The sequence below is a fragment of the Myotis daubentonii genome, chromosome 2 (assembly GCF_963259705.1).
Source record: "Myotis daubentonii chromosome 2, mMyoDau2.1, whole genome shotgun sequence".
NCBI lineage: Eukaryota > Metazoa > Chordata > Mammalia > Chiroptera > Vespertilionidae > Myotis > Myotis daubentonii.
Genome location: NC_081841.1, coordinates 7992028 through 8012127, shown reverse-complemented (window position 1 = coordinate 8012127; position 20100 = coordinate 7992028). Strand labels below are relative to the sequence as shown.

The 20100-nt window shown below is 57.2% G+C and overlaps 1 protein-coding gene across 2 annotated transcripts in view; it reads left to right on the top strand.

The window, feature by feature from the left end:
• The first annotated feature begins 1112 nt into the window (after nt 1-1112).
• Nucleotides 1113-20100, top strand: part of CYTH4 (cytohesin 4) — a 29671-nt gene continuing 10683 nt past the window's right edge. The window contains exons 1-8 of one of the 2 annotated variants that reach the window (XM_059681622.1): nt 1113-1262; nt 10091-10173; nt 11913-11977; nt 13178-13244; nt 14966-15084; nt 16415-16495; nt 17927-18039; nt 19772-19920. In XM_059681622.1, coding sequence (XP_059537605.1) covers nt 1244-1262; nt 10091-10173; nt 11913-11977; nt 13178-13244; nt 14966-15084; nt 16415-16495; nt 17927-18039; nt 19772-19920 — 696 coding nt within the window. In that variant the 5' untranslated portion in view covers nt 1113-1243. Of the gene's footprint in view, nt 1263-1616; nt 1693-10090; nt 10174-11912; nt 11978-13177; nt 13245-14965; nt 15085-16414; nt 16496-17926; nt 18040-19771; nt 19921-20100 lie in introns of those variants that run through there. The other variant, XM_059681621.1, reaches the window with a different exon arrangement.

The window sequence follows — 20100 nt, the reverse complement described above, 5'->3', positions numbered from 1 at the left end:
GCAAAGGGGTGTGGCTACAGGGAGGGGTGGATATTATAGCTACATATGGCATTAAGCACTCCATTTTCCCTATGCTCCTTTCATTCATTCCTCCTCCTCCTCCTCCTCCTCCTCCTCCTCCTCCTCCTCCTCCTCTTCATTTAAACACTCTCGATGTCCCCAACATTTGTCAGACACAGACTGGTGGGGAAAGAAACAGATGAATAAACCAATATATGCTATAAAGTTATAAGGAAAGAGCATTTATCTTATAGATATTTCTTTACACCATACTTTTCCCCCCCACAAACGATTTGAGTCAACAGAGAAGGTACAAGCAGTAAAATTGTGAATTTTAACCACAGAAGGAAACCAAAACTGAAAGAGGAAAGGAGATGGTGTTTGTTTATTGAGCGCCCGCTATGTCCCAGCTTCTTGCGCCCGTTATCTTCCTCCATCTTTTCCGCGACCCTGTCAAGGGAAACGAACGGATGCTCATTGCAGATAAGCGACTTGCCCAAGTTCAGATCAGGCTGAGCGGCAGAGCTGAAAGCCACACACGGGGTTGGGCCCCCACCTCTGTAGGCTACGTTAGAACAGCTGTAAAGAGCTTCAGATTTGACTGTGAGTTTCCCAGCACCCTAAGGGAAAAGGGAAATTGAACATATTGCCCAACTGGCCACTGGACAGGAAAAAGCCAGACATACCATTGGGGGGGGGGGCCGGGGGGTACAACGCCCTTCCTAGCATGGAATTAATTTTTATTTTCTCCAGAGAGAATTGATGAAAGAGCTGGTGGGTGGGATCCGGGGCTCAGCTTTGACTCCAAGAGCAGTGAGCCTTCATTTTCGATGTGAGGGGGCTACTGAGCACATGCTCATGGTCCCTGGAGAAGGCTCTGCCTCCCGGTGACCATCCTCCTGTGTGCGTGTGTGTGTGTGTGTGTGTGTGTGTGTGTGTGTGTCTCACTTTTCCTCCCTACGCCTCCCTTCGTCCCTTCGGCCTCTATCCCTCCCTTGCTCACACCCGAAGCACAGAGAGAGCCTGCGACTTGAAACTCCGTTTTTTTAGGAAGTGCTACGTCAGGGGCCTACGCACAGACCCGGCGAGGACAGGACTTCCTCCCCACACGGGCGGGGCGGGGCGAGCGGGAGCGGGAAGGGGCCTGCTGCGGCCGAGGTGACACATCTCTGCCTGCCAGGCCCGCAGCAGCTGGGCCAGCCGTTCACGGGAGCCCTGGCCGCCGCTCCCCGGAGGCTTTGGAATGGACTTGTGCCACCCAGGTAAGCACCGGGGGACAGCCTCGCTGGGCCTCGGTCTCCTCTTCTGTAGAATGGGGCCATAGCGCCTGCCTCAGGATCCTGGCAGGAAACGATGTGTAAACAGAGGTAACACAGGTGGGAATGCAGAAGCACGCAGCGCTACGGGCTCAGGCTGGCTGCCACGCTGGGCCCCAGGCGCCGGGATGCAGGGAACAAAGCGGGCGTGTCCCTGCCTCAGGAACGTACATTCCAGGGGAGAGACAGACAGGAAGCGCACTCCTGTCAGGTAGCAACAAGCAGAATGAAGAACAGGCAAGTAGGAGAAGGAGGATGGGACAGGGGAGTGGAGAGGCCAAGGGCAGACCTGAAGGAGGACGGAACGGACCGTGCAAAGGCCTGGCGGTGGGGCTGAGAAAGGTGGCACGTTGGTCCCTACGAGCCTGTCTGCGTGGTACGAAGTCCCCGAGGCCCCGGTTTGGCCTCTGGGGACTGAGGGTGGCCTTTGGGGAGCAGGGCACCGCCTGGAGCCCATGGAGGGGCCAGGACCAGGCAGCAGAGGACCGTGGCTGAGACCGTCCCCAGGAAGCAGGACCTGTGTCCGAGGGAAAGAGGAAGGGAGGATGCGCACTGGGAATGGGAGAGAAACGGGGCTGCGTTTTGGGGGGACAGAGAAGAGGGGCCGGGTCCCTGTGCCCTGTGTCTCAGTGGCCGGCGCTGCCCGGACATCCCGAAGGCCCGGGCTGCAGGAGCTGCCCGGTCCCCCGGGTCCAGAGGCGCCAAGCTGGTAGCAGCAGAATCCTTTCTGCAAGGAAATCCTAACATGGAGCAGTCTGAGCCCGCCCCCTGGGGCCCCTCGCCCCACAGTGAGGGAACCACAGGTCCATTTCAGCACCCCCAATTACAGATGGAGCAGGGGAGGCCTGAGGGGGACAGTCCTGTGGGTCACTCCCACCTCCTGACTCCCCGTCCAGTGGTCTCTCCCTACCCTGGCTCCTCCCGGGGGCTGCGGGGACAGGGCTCACAGGCAGTCCGGCTCAGGGAACACATCCTGGGCAAGAGGAGGCCAGCGAGGAGCGGCGCCTGGCTCAGGGCCACCGGGCGGATGCGAGGGGCAGAGGAGACAGTAGTCCCCCCACATGCCTGGCTTTCCATCATTATCGCTTTGTTCTTTGGGGTCACCTACGGGGTCCTTGGGAACAGAGATGGTTGTCCCCAGGATGCAAGTGAGGAAACAGGCTCACCAGAACAAACGGGCAGCCAGTAAATGACAGAATAGGCCAAGCTCTGAGCGGAGAGAGCCGGGTTACCGCGGGCTGATGGGGGGTGGGGCAGGGAGGCCAGAAGGGGGCGTCCCCTCTCTGCCTTAGGCGGGCCCAGGAGAGAAATGGATTCAATGGGGTCAACAGGAGCAGTCTGTGCAGGATTTGAGGTCGTCATTGATTGCTCTATTCACCCATTCATTCTATAAATGGCCCGCCCTGCGCTGTGCAATGCTGGAGCAGCAGAAACCCTGCCATGGGTCCAGCCCAGGGGAGCTGCTGGTCTGGAAGAAGGGGGAGAAGGGAACACATCTGAGGGCAATGACCTAGGTCAGATGTGCAAATGGGCTCAGACCTGGCGCATGGAAAGAAGCCGCTCTTTCCACATGAGCAGGGGAGATCTGGGAAGACTTCCTGGAGGAAGCAGGAGAAAGGGACGATCATGCCTCTGTTGCCCAGACTGGGTCTTAATCACCCCATGGCTAGGTGACTACCCCTCTGAGCTCAGATTTGTCACCTAATGTGGGCACCTTCAGCCTTGCCTGACCTAAACTAAATGAGGATTTGGAGTCAGCCAGACCTGGCTCAGTTCACAGCTCTGTACCAACCTGCCAGTGGCTATGATGGGCCTCAGTTTTCCCACCTGTACAATGGGCAGGAGAGTGGTATAGGTCCCCCAGGGCTGCCTTTGCTCCTCTAGCCATGGGTGTGTGACGTCAGAAGCAGGTCAGGCCCTCTTCCCCAGAACCTGCCAGGAAGGTGAGGGACCCAGGCAACAAACCCCAACATGACCAATGGCCGTACCGGGTTGGTGCAGGCAGGCCAGGTGCAGTTAAAAATAGAGTAGAGACAGCCCAGCTGTGGGTAGGAAGCCACACGCAGCTCGATGCTCACACCCACAGGGCAGGCTGGGGCAGGAGCAGCTCCGCCCCCCCCCCACCCCCCACAGCCCCTCAGCCCCAGTGGCCCTCCCACCAGCCTCTGCGGAGCCGCTGCCCGTAGGGCCCAGGAGAGCACCTCGCTGTGCCCTGGAAAAGAGGAACCAGGCCAGCTGTCCTGGAAGCAGGGCTGCAAGCAGAATGGGTTCTAAAATTACGATGGGAAAGAGGAAGGACAAAGGGGAAGTGGAGAGGAGCAGGGCAGATGGCCGGGCGGCACCAGGCCACACACCCGGGCGGCCCCGTGGCCAGCCGGGGGCAGAGGGCAGCCCCAGCACAGGCATGGGTGTGGTCAGTGTAAAGGTGCTTCTGGGAGGTGTGAAAAGCACAGAGCCAAGTGGGGGTGACGGTTGTTATTACCACGTTGGGTTTCTTGTGTTTTATTACTGTTTTATTTTATTACTAGAGACCTAGTTCATGAAATTCGTGCGGGGGGGGGGGGGGAGGGGGGGGCTCAGCCTGGCCTGCACCCTCTCCAATCCAGGACCCCTGTGCGATTGGGCCTAAACCGGCAGTCGGACATCCCTCTCGCAATCTGGACATCTGGCTCCTAACCGCTCGCCTGCCTGCCTGTCTGATCACCCCTAACCCCTCTGCCTGCCTGACTGACTGATCACCCCTAACCACCTCTGCCTACCTACCTGATCGGCCCTAACTGCTCCCCTGCTGACCTGATCACCCCTAACTGCTCCAGTGCCTGCCTGATGGCCCCTAACAGCCTCTGCCTCGGCCTCCGCCACTGCGGCTTGTCCGGAAGGACATCCAGAAGGTCGTTTGGCTGTCCGGTCTAATTAGCATATCATGCTTTTATTAGTGGTGATGATGATGATGATTAAAAGCCTACCCCTGTGAGCCACACCAGTACCTGAAACAGGCTTGGAATCAGAAGTGGACCCTCTCAGCTCATGTCCTTCTCACACTCCCTGAACTCAGTGTCCTCAACTCTGAAATGGGAAGAAATCCCCACTTTTTAGCCAATAGGTGGAGGGTCAGAAGGTGCCTACATACCACCTTCCAGCTGTGTCACCTGGGGCAGGTCACGTGACCCCTCTGAGCCTCGGGTGTCTTGTCTATACAGTGAGGTGAGAAATACCTTTCTTCTTCTAGAGCTGTCGTGTGGATCAAAGGAGATCTGGGTGGGAAGAGCCTAGAGCACACAGGGCCTGGCACATAGTAGGTGCACAACTAGCACCCCTTTCCTTCGTCAGCGGCTTAGCTAGTTTATTGAGCCACACGACCCAGGCCTGCTGCGGCGAGTGGGAAGGAGGCGGGAGAGGGTGATGCCCAGCGGAGCACGGGAGGAAGCGGAGGCGCTCCTGCAGAGAGGAGAAGGAAGGTTATTCCGGGCACGGGGAACAGCATACGCAAAGGCCTATGGGAAAGAGCACATGAGAGCAAGTGAAGGGCGGCCAGGGAGGCCTCAAGTCCAGGGCAGGGGGCGGGGCACGGGGTGTGGCGAGGATGGGGGTTGGAGTCTTTATCCCCAGGACAAGGGGCTGCCAGGGGAGGCTGGGTTGGAAGGGCAGATGGAGGCAGGGAGCCATGAGACAGGAACCGGTGGTCAGGTGGGGGTGAGGGGGCTATGCAAACAGAAGAGATGGGTGGGGCTTGGTGAGAGAGGAGACAGGAGGGTGAGGGAGGTGAGGGTGCCTCCTGGGGTTGTGGCCGGTGTGTCTCAGGGACCATCCTAGCGCCCAGGGAGCCTGGGAAGAATTGAGGGGAAATTCTAGGACTTCCGTTTTGGTCCAAACGGCAAACAAGATGACGGCCAGTGCCCAGAGGGGTAGCAGGGTCTGAAACTCAGGGAGCAGTTGGAGCTGAGGGGCTGTGTGTGGCTCCTTGGCCCAAGAGAAGACAAGGGAAGTAAAGAGAGACAGTGGGAGAGGAGAAGGCAGCCTAGGCCTGGGTCACGGGAGCCCATGGCCCAGCCCTTGACCATCGACAGTGGGGATTGTGCATAGAAACACTGAAACTCAGCCAGGTCTCTCCCCATGGCCTCCCCCAGCAGGCGTACCCTGGCCAGAAGCCCACCTCAAAACACAAGCCCCAGCCAACAGGAAAGCAGCAGGAAGTAAACAAACACAGCAAAGAATCTGATCCTTCACCCCACGGTCAACTAGAGGTGACTGGGTCTTTCCACGACAGCACTCAGCCCCCCGCCCGCTCCTGCAGTGCCGCCTCCCTGCCATGCCCTTGCCCCTGACTCCACACGGACGGACGGCCCCTCACGCCTTCCAATCCCAAGTGAATCCCGGGACACAGTCTTGGGTGTCTGCGAACCAGGGTTCTGATCCCAGCACTGCCACTTCTCGGCTGTGTGACTTAGGGCAAGTCACTGGGCCTCTCTGAGCCTCCGTGTCTTAAACTAAAAAAGAGCCACTTGACAGAGCCGTCAGGATGAAATGACAAGTTATATGACGCTACCAGTGCTGGGGTCCAGCCCCAGCGGGTCCAGGGGTCCCCAAAGGTGTGGACGGAGTCAGTGAAGAAGGAATGACACGGAGACAGTGTTCAGTTGATCAGCAGCCTAGCCAGGATCTCTAGCCAGGATCTCCAGCCAAGTTCTGGTCTCGATCTCCAGAGAGGTTCTGCTTAGGATCTCCAGCCAGGTTCAGTCCCCAGGTTCTAGTCAGGTTCTCTTGCCATGTTCTATAGTCAGGTTCAGTCCAGGATCTATTGCCATGTTCTCTCCAGCGAAGTTCTTCTGTCTCCAGGCTCCGTGTAGGTTCTGTCTTCTGAATTCTGTCTCCTGAGTTCTGTGTTCTGAGTTCTGTCTCTTTCTGTCTTGTTACAACTGTATTTATACCAGTTGATTCAATCCTATCAATCTCTATTACAAAGGTTAGGGAGTTTCTTATCTCCATTCCAGGGAGAAAAGATTATGTAGTTTAAGCATGATTGTTCGTAGTTAAAGGGATTAATTACCCGCCTGGCACTTAGTTGAGGGGTTTTATTCCCTCCCTAACTTCAGGGGAAAATCCCTACCTGGGGATTCAACCTTTCTCGGAGAGGTGACCTTGGTTAAAACACAGTGCCAAGAAGGTGAGCAAACATATTAAGAACCGTATGCCATATATGCCAGGTCCCTTGAAACAGCAAGGATGGACCGGCTCCCGGCATACCAGCATGGAGTGGGGGTTTCTGAGCTTAAGGTGTAATGGAGCTCTTGCTTTGTGCCCTGGTGTTGGGGCCACCTCCCCCTCCCTCTGGAAACCAGGAACTCCAGGCCTGCAGAGCTCAGAGTTGCAGGAACAGAAAGGAAAACTCCCGAGTGAGTCACTAGGGGGTGGATCTGTGTAGATTACCGACTGGGGACAAAGCCCCACTTAATGGCCACTGATTTAGGGTGCAGAAGATGGTGCCCATCCAGGCAGGATGTGGTCTCCAAGCCGACACCGCAGCTGCACCTTCAAGAGGCTCATTGCTCAAGCATCTACCAGGCCAGCACTCCCCCAGCATCTGGTGGGGAAATGTTGATCGGACCAGCGGGACCGTGGCTACATGCTCTGCCCACACGTCCTTTACTGTAAAGAGGGTCCCTCCATCTGATGTGATGTCATGCAGCGTTCTGTGTCGGAGGATGAAACCCTCTGGGAGCCCTTGGAGGCCGATGCGGCCGAGGCTCTGTGGGCAGGAAAGGCTGAACACACATCCAGAACATGTGTGAGTTCTGGTCAAGATAGATTGCTGGTCTCGGCAGAAGAGAAGGGATCCCGCGTGATCAACCAGCTGCCAAGTTGTTGGTTGGGTTTTTCAGGAAACCACGGGTCGCTGTTGCTGGCAAGTAGGCAAGTCAGCAGTGGCGGTAGCTGGGGAAGCCTGGCGAGTGGGTCTACCCAGAGTCCTTGCCCAGGCCACACGGCTACTTTATGCATGTGCCACTGCACCAGCACTGGGCTGGCCGATCAGACTGGCTGATGTCAACTGGCCGAGTCTTGGTGGTTGCGTGCCTCTCCTGTGATGGGTGCGTGCTGGGAAGCATAAATGTGCTTTCTGTCTTCCCACTCTGTGCCCACTCCCATAGGCCGTCGACTTGCCTCTTCCCCAGATCTCTCTGTTCGCAGCCTTCTAATCCTTCTTCTTAGCCTCCAGCCAAAAAGTCAAGCTACTCTCTACTGCCCATGATTGCATGTATATTCTTTTTTTTTTTTTAATTTCAGAGAGGAAAGGAGAGGGAGAGAGAGATAGAAACATCAGCGATGAGAGAGAATCATTGATCGGCTGCCTCCTGCATGCCCCATACCGGGGATCGAGCCTGCAACCCAGGCATGTGCTCTTGACCGGAATCGAACCTGGGACCCTCTATCCACTGAGCCAAACCAGCTAGGGCTGCATGTATATTCTTACTTCCCGACACTTCTCTTTCCACATGAGGAGGTTGACCAGGTGCCCTGCCCAAAGTTCTGCGCATTGGGAGGACTTCTCACCGCTGTCTCCACAGCACCTTTGAGTCACACAAACACCGAGCCACACATCCTAGAACCTAGCTCAGGCATTTTCCTCCTTTGTCAGAAGATCACCAGGGACCCGCCCATGCAGCCATGGTGTGAGCTGAGGGGCACGCCTTGGTGCCACAGCGGAGGATGACATGGGGGTCTGGGCCACCCGTCCAAGGACCTGGCTGGAGTCTTCTAGTTCTGCTCATGCTTGCTACTAGGTGAACCACTTACAATGAAGAGCTATTGGGCTTTCTTGACTTTAGGACTTGAAGGGTCAGACGGACCCATCTTGGCTACTTGGCCAAGGGAACCCTGACCATACACTGCACTTGCCACAGTGCTGCAAGACCCTTCCCTCTGGGGACACAGCCTCTTCTGCAGTCAGTAGGTTTGGGGTCTGATGACTGGCTCGGGTCCAGAAACGAGGCAAGGGGTCTTGACCTTTTGTGCTGTCGCTGCCCTTTCGGAGGGACATATCCTAAGCGAAGCAGCTCCATTTGGCTGAGGTAGTTTCCTGGAGAGGGACCCAGCATCAAGTGGTCAGCAGGCTACCCGCCCCCCGATCCCCAGTAGCTGAGAGAATGGACACCTGGGTCCTGAAGAAGAGAGCTGCATGGCACAGCAGAGCACCCGTTATACACATGTTGGACCCTTACCATATGCCAGATACATTGAACAACACTCAGCTCTTTTAATCCTGACAACCACACTCTAGGTAAGGGTTATGGTTCGTGACTCCCAGATCAGGACACTGCATTGGTTACGTTTCAGGACTGACTGCTGTTAACGAGACTCAGCATAACAGTGACAGAGACATTCCCAAAACTGATTTCTCTCTCAGTGAAAAGTCCTAGTGGGGAGCTGCTGGTGAGGTGAATATGATGACTTTTCTCCACACAGTTGCCCAGGGCCCCGTCTCCTTCTAGCTTGCTGTCCTGCCATCTCAATACCCAGCTTCCATCTCAAAGTCCAAGACAGCTACTCCTTCAACAGGAGGGAGAAGTAGGGGAATGGAGGACTTGATGTTCTCTGCATTCATTCAGGAGAAGTAGTATCTGTCCTCGTAAAACCTTTAAGAAATGGTTTTACACTTCCTGAAGCGAGGACTTGAAAGTCAGGAAGGGTTTGGACAGGCAGACAGGACAAGGTGTGCGGTGGAGGAACTGCATAGGCAAAGGCAGGGGAGTAAGATGGAGAGTGAGACAACACAGGGCAGTGAGGAGCTGGCAGGCCGGACTGGCAGGCTGTGGTTGAGAATGGTGGGGAGAAGGCTGGCTGGAGAGGCCAGGGAGACTGTGGAGGACCAGAGGAGGGCTTTTCCTTCAAGTGATGGGGAGTCCATGGAGATTTTGTCCAGGAGAGTGTTGTAGCTGGAACAGGAAGCACAACTGGGGAGTAGAAGCAAGCCAGCTGGCCCGGCGTGTGGGAATCATCCTAGCACCTTGCACAGAATTCTGACCAGCACACACTCATCTCCTTTAATTCATTTCCAGGTGACGTGGAAAAAGCTTTGTAGTTATCCCAATCCACGGTCGGCCCTGGTTCAGCAATTCATCCCTGTAGGACCTTAGCCAGGTCAACTCACTGCTCTGAGCTTCAGTGTCTGGGACAGAAACTGTCAGATGTCCCCCAAAATCTAGTCTCCCCACCTCACATAGTAAGGCCCACCCTATTACAGGCTCATTTCTCAGCCTCCCTTGCAGCCATGTGTGACCATGTGACTACATCTGGCCAATAGGGTGTGAAGCAAAATGATACACCACTTCCTGGTTGTGCAAATAAATAAGTGAATAAATGAGAGACATGTGGTCCAGTAAAAGAATAAACTAAAGTTCCAGGGAGGAATGAATGCCTTCCTTATTGGCTCTTTCTAACTGCTGAGGATGCAGCAATGAACAAAACAATGAGTGTAATGAATACAATAGAAAAGATGCAAGTACATGAGATAATTTCAGGGCACCTGTACCAGGAGGGTAGTAGAAACAGAAAGCTGGGTAGGAGGGGAAGGCATGGGAGGGGCTGACTTAGACAGAGTGGTCAGGGAAGGCCTCTTGGAGGTGGTGACATCCGAGCCCAGGCTTGAGTGAAAAGGGCCAGCGAGTCATGGGTTTCTGGAGGGAAGAGGGCCCTGAGAGCTAGCTGGTGCGGCTGGAGCTGAGGGGTGAGGGGAGGGCAGTGAGTGAGCGAGTGACCACACGGCCTTCTCTCTCCAGACCCCGCGGAGCTGAGCAGCGGGGAGACTGAGGAGCTGCAGCGGATCAAATGGCACCGGAAGCAGCTTCTGGATGACATCCAGGTGAGTGCACACTCACAACTGTGCATGTGAGTCACTCACACATTCACACGGATGCACCCTCCGACCCTGCTGCGTGTGGAGACCGCCTGAGGCTCTACAGCCTCCTCGCATGGTGGGGTCCACCAGCCCTCGTCCCCGTCCTGAAACGGGGATCATTAGGTCAACATCATGCCAATCCATGCCCAGCACTTGCCAAGTCACCAGTTTTTCAAATGTTAGCACATCTGGTTCTCAGCAGCCTCTGAGACAGACTCTGGTTCTGTTCCTGGAATATGCTGAGCCCAGGGCTGCCCCGGGGCCTTTGCACTCACCGTCCCCTCTGCCTGGGACTCTCCCAAGCTCTTGTCATGGCTCCTCCTCATTACTTCATTCTCAGCTCATGTGCTGTCTCCTCTTAGCGGCTACAGTTGCTGGGACCTCACCCCAGCCTGACACATGTCCACCTGTTTCTTAAAGTTTTTACAAGTGTGCAGGGCAGAGTGAAGGTACAGAAGGAAGGGGCACTCAACAGGTATTTTATTGAGCACCTACCATGTGCCAGACATTTGCTATGTCATCACTGCGATCATTATCTGCACAGTCATTTCATGCCCCATGACCATCACAATCCCAACCCCACCAACTGTGAGCTCTGTGTAAGTGGGCCTGGGTCTGTCTTGCTCACCCCTGTATTTGCAACCCAACAGTCAGAGCATAGTAGGTGCTCAATTAATACTTGTGAGTGAACCCCCACTTTATTTGTGGGGAAGCCACTCGGTGACTCAGCTGCGATCACATGGACAGGAGCTGACTGGGCACCGATATGGGCTCCAGGCCCCATGCTGTCCTTGTGTCCCAGAACAAGCCCCTGGGGCCACCCCATCCCACAGATCTCAGGGAAGGAAGGGGGGCGCTGGGTGCCTTTTAGGGGCTCATGCTGCTGCCCTGCAGGGGAATGCTGGACAAGCTGCCACCTCTCCCTGTCGGCCCAATGGTGGCAGTTGGCTGAGGCAGGGCTTCTCCGCTGCCACTGTTGCCCCTTCAGGGTCAAGACAGAACAGGCTGGGGGCGGGGGGGGGGGGGGGATCTGGGAAAGCAGAGGCTGAGTCAGACCTTAGGTGACATGTCACCTCGCCTCTCTGCATCTTAATGCCCTCTTCTGCAAGCCCCATGGGGATGGCAAATTCCCTGAGAAGAGGCCAGAGCTGTCTAGTGCCCGGTGCACCCACAGTACCTGGCACACAGCGGGCACCAAGTCAGGGACAAGTGGAAGAGTAAACAGATGGGGGGAAGCTGGAGAGGATCCGGGCCCTCCCAGGGCTGGAATCTGTGCTTTCTGCCTGGGGACGGGGGCAGTGGGAGCCATGGAAGGAGTTTGAGCAGGGGCAGGGCAGGCACCAGTCTGCTTCAGAAAGATGGCAGCTGGGCGGGGAGGAGGGCTGGTGGGGTGGGCTTGGCAGGACGGCAGGAGACTCTACAGCTGCAGAGGAGAGAGAGGGGAAAGCCGGGAATAGGGTGGGGACTTGGGGACGACACCCCCAAGTCAGGAGATGGTGGAAGAAAGAGAGTAGACGGAAGCAGTTTGGTTTGGGACTTTGAGGGTAGGTGATATCTGAGAAGGGGATCTGTCAGGAGAGAGCAATGTGGGGGTCACGCTGGGGTGGGAGTGGGTGGGGGAAAGTTGTGAAACCCCTTCTATCCCAGCTTCCACCCCCTGACTCTCCCTCCCACTCCTGCCCCTCCCCCACTGCCACCCACAGAAGCTGAAGGATGAGATCGAAGATGTGTTTGCCCAAATTGACTGCTTCGAGATTTCAGAGGAGAGGTGAGTTGTCAGCCAGGGGGCCCTGGAAGTTGCCATGGTGTCGTCCTAAGGATGTCACACACCATGAATGAGCAGGGCCATGCCTGGTCTGGGCCCTTGGGAAGTCAGGGAGGGGGGCCCGGAGGAGGAGGCAGGACGGTGAGACAGGAGCAGGGCTGGCTGGTCCCTGCTTCCAAGCACCTCCCTCTCTTGAGAGACAGCCCCATCCTCCCGTCCTCTCCACCCAAAGTCTCTTCCGGCCCACCCTGACCTACCCCTTGACCAATCACCACCCAGGAGCATCCCAGGATGGGAGGGGAGAAGGAAAACTCAGCCCCAAGGATGAGGACAGGGAAGCCAAGGCTCAGGGGGAGGAGCCTGGCCTGTGACAGGACAGGGGTTGGTCCACTCCACCCTCAGGGTGTCATTCAGCTGCCCCTGCTATGGGAGGGCTCCCCACTGGCTGTCACCTGGGGCTGGTCCCCTCCCCTCTTGGGGCCTCAGTTTTCCCACTTGTGAGATGAGAAGGTTGATCCTGACATCACCCCATAGGGCCCCAGTATCCCAGGAAGTCCCCACCCTGCCCTGCCACCCCTGAGCTCTCTGCCGCCTCCACCTGTCTAGCCCCCACACGTGCATACAGACACTCCTATCCCGTCTCTAGACTCCCTCCCTGCTCAGGCCCCAACCATAACACAGGACATGTCCAGAGCACCAGCCACCTGCTGTTTCCAGCCCTTTAACCTCCCAACAGTGCTGGGAGCTGGGGTGATGCTGCCCCATTTTACAGATGAGGAAACTGAGTTCCAGAGAGATGAGGGGCTCTCCCTAAGAGGCTGGGCCAGCAAGGGGTGGGGCCCATTTGCACCAAGAGGCTGGCTCCACTTGCACTCTCCCCACAGCCTCCTGTCATCTTGCCCGCACTCCAGCCCGGGGAGCTGGGGGGGGCCCTAAGTGCTCCTCCTGAGAACTCTGGGTTCTCAAGACCATGGTGCTGGGCCCATTGGGAGAGTTTGGTGAGGCGGCTCTGGGAGGGCCCAGACCCTGCATTTCTCATGCTCACAAGGCCTGCCCCCCCCTCCCCCCCGGAGGCCCCTCGGGAATATTGGCTCTAGCTGAGGGGACAGGAGTTCGCAAGGTGTCTGAGGGTCCTTGGAGACTGGCTGGAAGGGCGTGCCCTGGGTCCTGGGGCAGCCCACGCTGACACCTTTGTGCCCACAGCCGGATGGCCCAGAAGGAGAAGGAGCTGTGCATTGGGCGCAAGAAGTTCAACATGGACCCCGTGAAGGTAGGCAGTGTGAGGGCTCGACTCACGGGGCCGGGTTGCTGCATGCCAGCCACCTTCGTAATGCTCTTGCTTCCCTCCGCTGACACTATAACCCATCCTGCAGATGAGGAAACTGAGACCAGCAGGGCTCAGCCTCCTGTCCAGTCACGCTGGGGGCTCTGTCGCCAGGGCACAGCAGCCCAGGCGTGAGGTGGGAGCCAGGAGGTGGGGGTCCATGATGGCCATGGCCCTGGGCTCCCTGGGCACTAGGCCTGTTTCCTCCTCTGTGGGGAGGGCATCAGACACGATGACCCTTAGGTTTCGGGGCTCAGTCTCCAGAAGTACCTTCCAGGCACGGGTCCGGGGGAGCCAGATCTGGCTGCAGGCACAGAGCGCTGAGGGCGCAGCTCCCCTCTCCCCTACCCCAGCCCCGCCCCTGCCCTGCAGGAGGGCTGCGGGCTCCTTTCCGGTGGGAACACAGACAGGAGGAAGCGTGAGCTGACACATAGCGGAGGTGGGCAGGGCAGCCAGGGGCCCTGGAAATTCACTGTTCTGGCTCCAAAGGCTGCCTCCCCTCCCTGTCACAGGCCCACGGCATCACCCACCCACTCACCCCCCACGGCCTCACCCACCCACTCACCCCCCACGGCCTCACCCACCCACTCACCCCCCACGGCCTCACCCACCCACTCACCCCCCACGGCCTCACCCACCCACTCACCCCCCACGGCCTCACCCACCCACTCACCCCCCACGGCCTCACCCATCCACTCACCCCCCACGGCCTCACCCACCCACTCACCCCCCACGGCCTCACCCACCCACTCACCCCCCACGGCCTCACCCACCCACTCACCTCCCAAGGCCTCACCCACCCACTCACCCCCACGGCCTCACCCACCCATTCAGCTCCCACAGCCCCAGAAATTGGACCCCTCTGCCCCATACCAGGACCACACACACACACACACTCCCCGCCCGAGCACCTTGGAAGGGCCACTCAGGGGTCCCCAGGACCCTCTGCCTGGCATTCGGAGCCCCCCACAAACTGCCCCCCCCAGCTTCCAGAAGCTTCTTTCACCAAAAGGAACATGAAGGACCCATCACAGAAAACCAGGGGCAATCTCTCCAATGCCTAAAATGAGAAAGATGGACCCCGAGAGCCGGAGTCATGGGGAGAGACTTTGTGATATTGTCCAATCAGAAAAGCAGGTTTTGGTGCGAAGGCGTGACCCGCTCCCACTCCCATCTAGAAAGGGGGAGAAGGCCACCGTGGCACTGCCTACCTCCGAGTGGTAGGCTTGGGCAATTTCTCCTTTTGATTTCGTGTTTTCCTAATTCTTATGCAACGGACATAGATTCCTTGCAAGAAAACAAATGAAACACCCTTTTTAAATAATGTGAACTTTTAGGGGACAAAAGGAATGGCTGAATCACTGAATCTTAACATTTTAAACCAATGGAATCATTGACGCTTACAGTCAAAGCGTGTCAGACTGAGGGGAACCCTGGGGAGCACCTGGCATGAGCCTGGTTCATGGCAGACGCCCCGTCTCTCTTTGCATGCCTCCGGTGATGGGGAACTCACCACCTTACACAGGCAGCTTCTATTAAGGAGGGACACAACTTCCCAGAGCAGGCTGTGCCAATGCCAGATGCCAGGCCCCGGGGCTTGGGCCACGGGGGCTCCCTCCCTTCCTCCTCCCAGGCTGGCTGCTCATGGCTCTGTGTACCATGTCCAGGGCATCCAGTATCTCATTGAACACAAGCTGCTGACCTCCAATGCCCAGGACATTGCCCGGTTCCTGTACAAGGGCGAGGGTCTCAACAAGACGGCCATCGGTACCTACTTGGGGGAGAGGTAAGGGGGCGGGGCCCGAAGGAGGCAGGGAATGGGGTGTGCAGGTGTGTGCACGCAGGTGAGTGTAGATGTGCATGTGCAGGCGAGTGAGGAGTGAATTATGTCAGGAAAGTCATAACTCCTGCAGCTTGAGGAGGCTGTCCCTTCCCTCCAGATGCTGAACCAAAGCCTGCCTTCCTCCCTTCCTCCCTCCCTTCCTTCCTTCCTTCCTTCCTTCCTTCCTTCCTTCCTTCCTTCCTTCCTTCCTATTTCCTCCCTTCCTTCTTTCCTTCCTTCAACAGGTAGACATTTGTTAGTATCTATCCCATGCCAGGCACTGTTCTAAGCCCCGGATTTAGACCAGTGATCAAGACAGACAAAACTCCTGCCCTCGGGAAGGACAGATTCCAGTGGGGAAGACAGATTCCCAAATATGTAAAACCTGTTAGAAAATTATAAATTCTTTGGAATCCAAATAAAGCAGGGACGGGAGGTGAGAGGGGCTGGGGACCACAGGGCAAGGGCTGTGACTTTAGCACAGACAGGAATGTCTCGTGGAGAGGTGATGTTCGACTGAAACTTAAAGGGGGAGAGCAGGGTAGACATCTAGGGGAAGAGCATTCCAGGCAGAGGGAACAGCATGTGCAAAGGCCCTGAGGCAGAAACATGCTCGAGGAACAGCAGGCTGGCAAGACTGGAAGAGAGCAAAGGAAGGAGGGAGGAAGTAGTAGGTGACAAGGTAAGGGTCCACGGGAGGCTCTGGGCAGAGGAGTGTCTGAGAGGACCCCTCTGGCTGCTGGGTTGAGGGGCTGGGACTGCAAGGGACCCGGGTGGAGCTGGGCCAGCAAGCCAGCCACCCTTCTCGCAGGCTCCCCAGAGGACCCATTTCTCCTGAGCGAGCAGGGAGCGCGGGTGGCAAGAAGGGCAGCACCCCCTGGTCTAAGAGCCGGGAAGAGGGAGGCACAGGGGTCGGCATAGTCGTCTCGGTTGCACAGATCAGGACACTGGGGCTGGGGGAGATCCAGTGGCTTGAGTGGCGTCCCAGGCGGGCAGTGACAGAGGGAGGGTCTGACTCAGGGAAAGCCCTCCAAAGCCAGGCTCGCACCCCGAGTGAGAGCAGCGCTGGTGGGCGGTGGGCGTGGTGGGGGTCTGTTCAGGTGTGGGGGGGCACAGTGTGCGCGTGGGAGGGGGTGCTGTGGGGTCAGACAGATGTGAGCAGGCCAGATAGAGGCTGGACCCAGAAGGAGGACATCTGTCCCCTCCTGTCCCTCCCCCACCTCCATCCCCTCCAGGCGGTTCATACCAGAAAGTTCCCCAATGCATCCCACTCTCCCTTCTGCCCCCTCCCCAGGGACCCCATCAACCTGCAGGTCCTCCAGGCCTTTGTGGACTGCCACGAGTTCGCCAACCTCAACCTCGTCCAGGCCCTCAGGTGAGTGGTCCAGGGCCTGCCCGCGATGGTGGCACAGCCAGGGTGGGGCTGCTGGGGGCATCACGAGCCGCACGGGTAAGAGCACAAAGTGTCAGGAGCCAAAATGAATGAATGGCAGTGCCTGCCGCATGCAGCTGGGGCTGCTGAGACAATTGGCTGGACCACCTGGAACGGCACCTGGTTCATTTCTGCTGCTGCTGCTGGGATTACTATGTTACCACATTACTATAATAATACTTAATCACTGTAACTGTTATTACGATTATTACTGCCATTCCCACTACTATTCAGAATAGTGCTTGTTTTATTTATTTTATTAATACAGCTTAGCATGTATTGCATTATTATTACTTATTATCCTATATAATAAAAGACTAATATGCAAATTGTCCCCTCGACTGGGAGTTCGACCAGCGGGTGGGGCTGGCCAACCATTCTCGGCCCCTCCCCCCTGGCCAGCCCCACCCCCGATCGCCCCCCTCCACCCTGATCGGGGGCGGGGCCGGCCAACCAACCGCCTTTGGCCCCTCCCTCAGGCAGGCCAGCGGACCCCACCTGTGCATGAATTTGTGCACCGGGCCTCTAGTTTTCTAATAGAATATTATTGTGCCTATTTTTATTTTTACAATTACAGAGGCATTATAGCATATCAGTTAGGAGCACAAACTCTGGAGCCAGACTGCCCAGTTCATATCTCCGTCCTGCCACTCACCCCCTGTGTGGCTTTGGGCAAGTCACCAAAAACCTCGCAGTGCCTGTTTCTTCATCTGTCAAATGGGGATAATAATAGTACCAACCTCATACACTTGTGAGAACTAAATGAGAACGCGCTTAGAATTGGGCCCACAGTCAGTGTTTAGGGAATCTTGGAAAATTAGCTCCCAAAAGGGGGCCTTTGAGCTGGGCTTTAAAGGATGAATAGGAGTTTTCAAGGCAGAGAAGAAAGGAGCCACCACTCTGCAGGCCATGTGGCCTTCCCTCTAACTCATGCTCTTTGAGAGAGAGGGCTGGTTTCCAGCAGTCATTCGCTCACTCGTTCACTCACTCAACAAGGCCTGTGGAGCAGATGCTGGGTGCCTGGGGCTGGCCCAGGGCCCACAGTCAGACCGCAGTACCTGATGGCCAGGCAGGGAGAGCTGCAGAACCCGGGCAGGCAGGGAGTCCCGCTCCGGCTGAGGTGCACTGGGGCCACAAAAGGTGCGAGGACTCAGACGGGCAGCGGGCAGCACAAGCTCAGCTCTGTATTCTGGGGAAGGAAAAAAAGGGCATTTCTTGGAAACCTCCTGCATGCCCGGTGCTTGCAGAGCTTGGCTGACAGATTCGCCCGTTTACAGGATAAAGAGACCAAGCCTGGGAGAGGCAGACTGGCTTGGCCAGGGTCCCCCGAGAGCCCCACCCACCCCGCTGCCCACAGCCCTGTTCCTCCCCCAGGCAGTTCCTCTGGAGCTTCCGGCTGCCGGGCGAGGCCCAGAAGATTGACCGGATGATGGAGACGTTTGCCACTCGCTACTGCTTCTGCAACCCAGGCGTCTTCCAGTCCACAGGTGCCAGTGTGGGGCGGGACCCGGGGCTCCGGAAACCCTTAAGCCAGCGGTTCTCAACCTGTGGGTCACGACCCCTTGGGGGGTCGAATGACCCTTTCACAGGGGTTGCCTAAGACCATCGGAAAACACATATATAATTACATATTGTTTTTGTGATTCATCACTATGCTTTAATTATGTTCAATTTGTAACAATGAAATTGGGGGGTCACCACAACATGAGGAACTGTATTAAAGGGTCGCAGCATTAGGAAGGTTGAGAACCACTGTCCTTAACACCTAGAGCGCGATTGCGCTCCTCCTGACTTTCGCCAAAAGTGCCGGGAGCGCTATCAAAGCTTCGAAATGGCGTCCAGTTCTAAGTCTGCTTTTATTAATGATGATGATATTGCTAAATATGTCAACGTAGTAAAGTTTTCCTTAAGTTTTTGAATATGTAACCTCATTTACTTGCGATTCATAATTTTTTTCCTAAACTGCTATAAAATCAGCAAAAATGCCTTGGCAATTTTAGCATAGTTCCTAGGATATTGGTTGGCACTCAAAGGGTTAAGCATCGCCAGGCACGGATCTGCCTCCCAAAGCACCATGCTTACCCCACTCCCTCTGGTTTCTCCCAGTACCCAGACCCTGGGAGCCCAGATCATTCCAAGCCCTCACTGAGCACCAGCTCTGTGCCAGCCCCTCTACTGGGCACTTGTTGGGCAGAGCTGCCGCTCATGCTCCTCGGGGGAGGAGGCAGGAAACCATGGCCCTGGGTGCTGGGCAGCAGCACCTGTCTGAGGGCAGGGACTGGGGAGTCAGCATTTCCAGGATGGCTTCCCAGAGGCAGTGGGGTCTGAATGGGGTTTTGAAGGATGAATAAGAGTTCTCCAGAAGATCAAGGGCCGTGGTCGGCAAACCGCAACTCGCGAGCCACATGCGGCTCTTTGGTCGCTTGAGTGTGGCTCTTCCACAAAATACCATGTGCGGCCGCACACGTACAGTGCGATTGAAACTTTGTGGCCCATGCGCAGAAGTCGGTATTTTGTGGAAGAGCCACACTCAAGGGGCCATAGAGCCGCATGTGGCTCACGAGCCGCCGTTTGCCGAGCCGCAGTTTGCTGACCACGGGTCAAGGGGATAAAGGGCAGTTTGAGCAGGAGTTCCAGTTCAAGCAAAGGCCCTGGGCAGGACATAGCCGGACTTCCCAGGCTCTGGACACACACCCCAGAGCAGCAGTCGCCTCCCTCCCAAATGCTCCGCCCAGCGCGCAGCCTCGCTGCCTCGCGCGTGAACATCTGGATCCGAGAACAGGGGCCCCACGATGCGGCCAGATTACCAAGCAGCACTGACTAAGCCCTGAACAGCGGTGCCAACAATAAGTGCTCCCCGAGACCCGGGAGGCAGAGAACAGCGTGGGCAGAGGGGCTGGCGGGCTCGGTGGGGCGGAGCGCTGGAGCTGAGGAGGACCTGACTGGGTAGAAAAGGGGAGGGCAGGGGAGGGGACGCCTGGCAGGGGCCCCGCGAGAGCAAAAGTGCAGGGGTGGGAAGCACCCAGGCCTCCTGGCTGTGGCCGCGGGAGTGGCTTGGGAGCAGGGAGTCCAGGAGGAGTGGAAGGTGAGCCTGGCCTCGAATGCCAAGCCAGGAGGAGAGGGGGCCCTGGAGAGGCCGACCCTTGGTCCCTAGGAGGAGCCGGGGCAGAGGAGGGGGAGCGGCCAGGGCAGGCTCTGACCGGCTGTCCCCACCCGCAGACACCTGCTACGTCCTGTCCTTCTCCATCATCATGCTCAACACCAGCCTCCACAACCCCAACGTCAGGGACAAGCCGCCCTTCGAGCGCTTTGTGTCCATGAACCGCGGCATCAATGCCGGCAGCGACCTGCCCGAGGACCAGCTGCGGGTAAGGGGGCGGGGCCTCGCCAGCCCCGGCACTGATGGATGGACAGCCCGAGGGGGCTCCTCCGAGCTGAGCCATCGGGTTGGCGACTGTCTGGAGACGGACCCCCGTAAGAGGCTGGTCCTGGGATCCCCCTCCCACGTGGCCCCCATGTTCAGAGGTAGACCACCCGGGAGGTCCTGC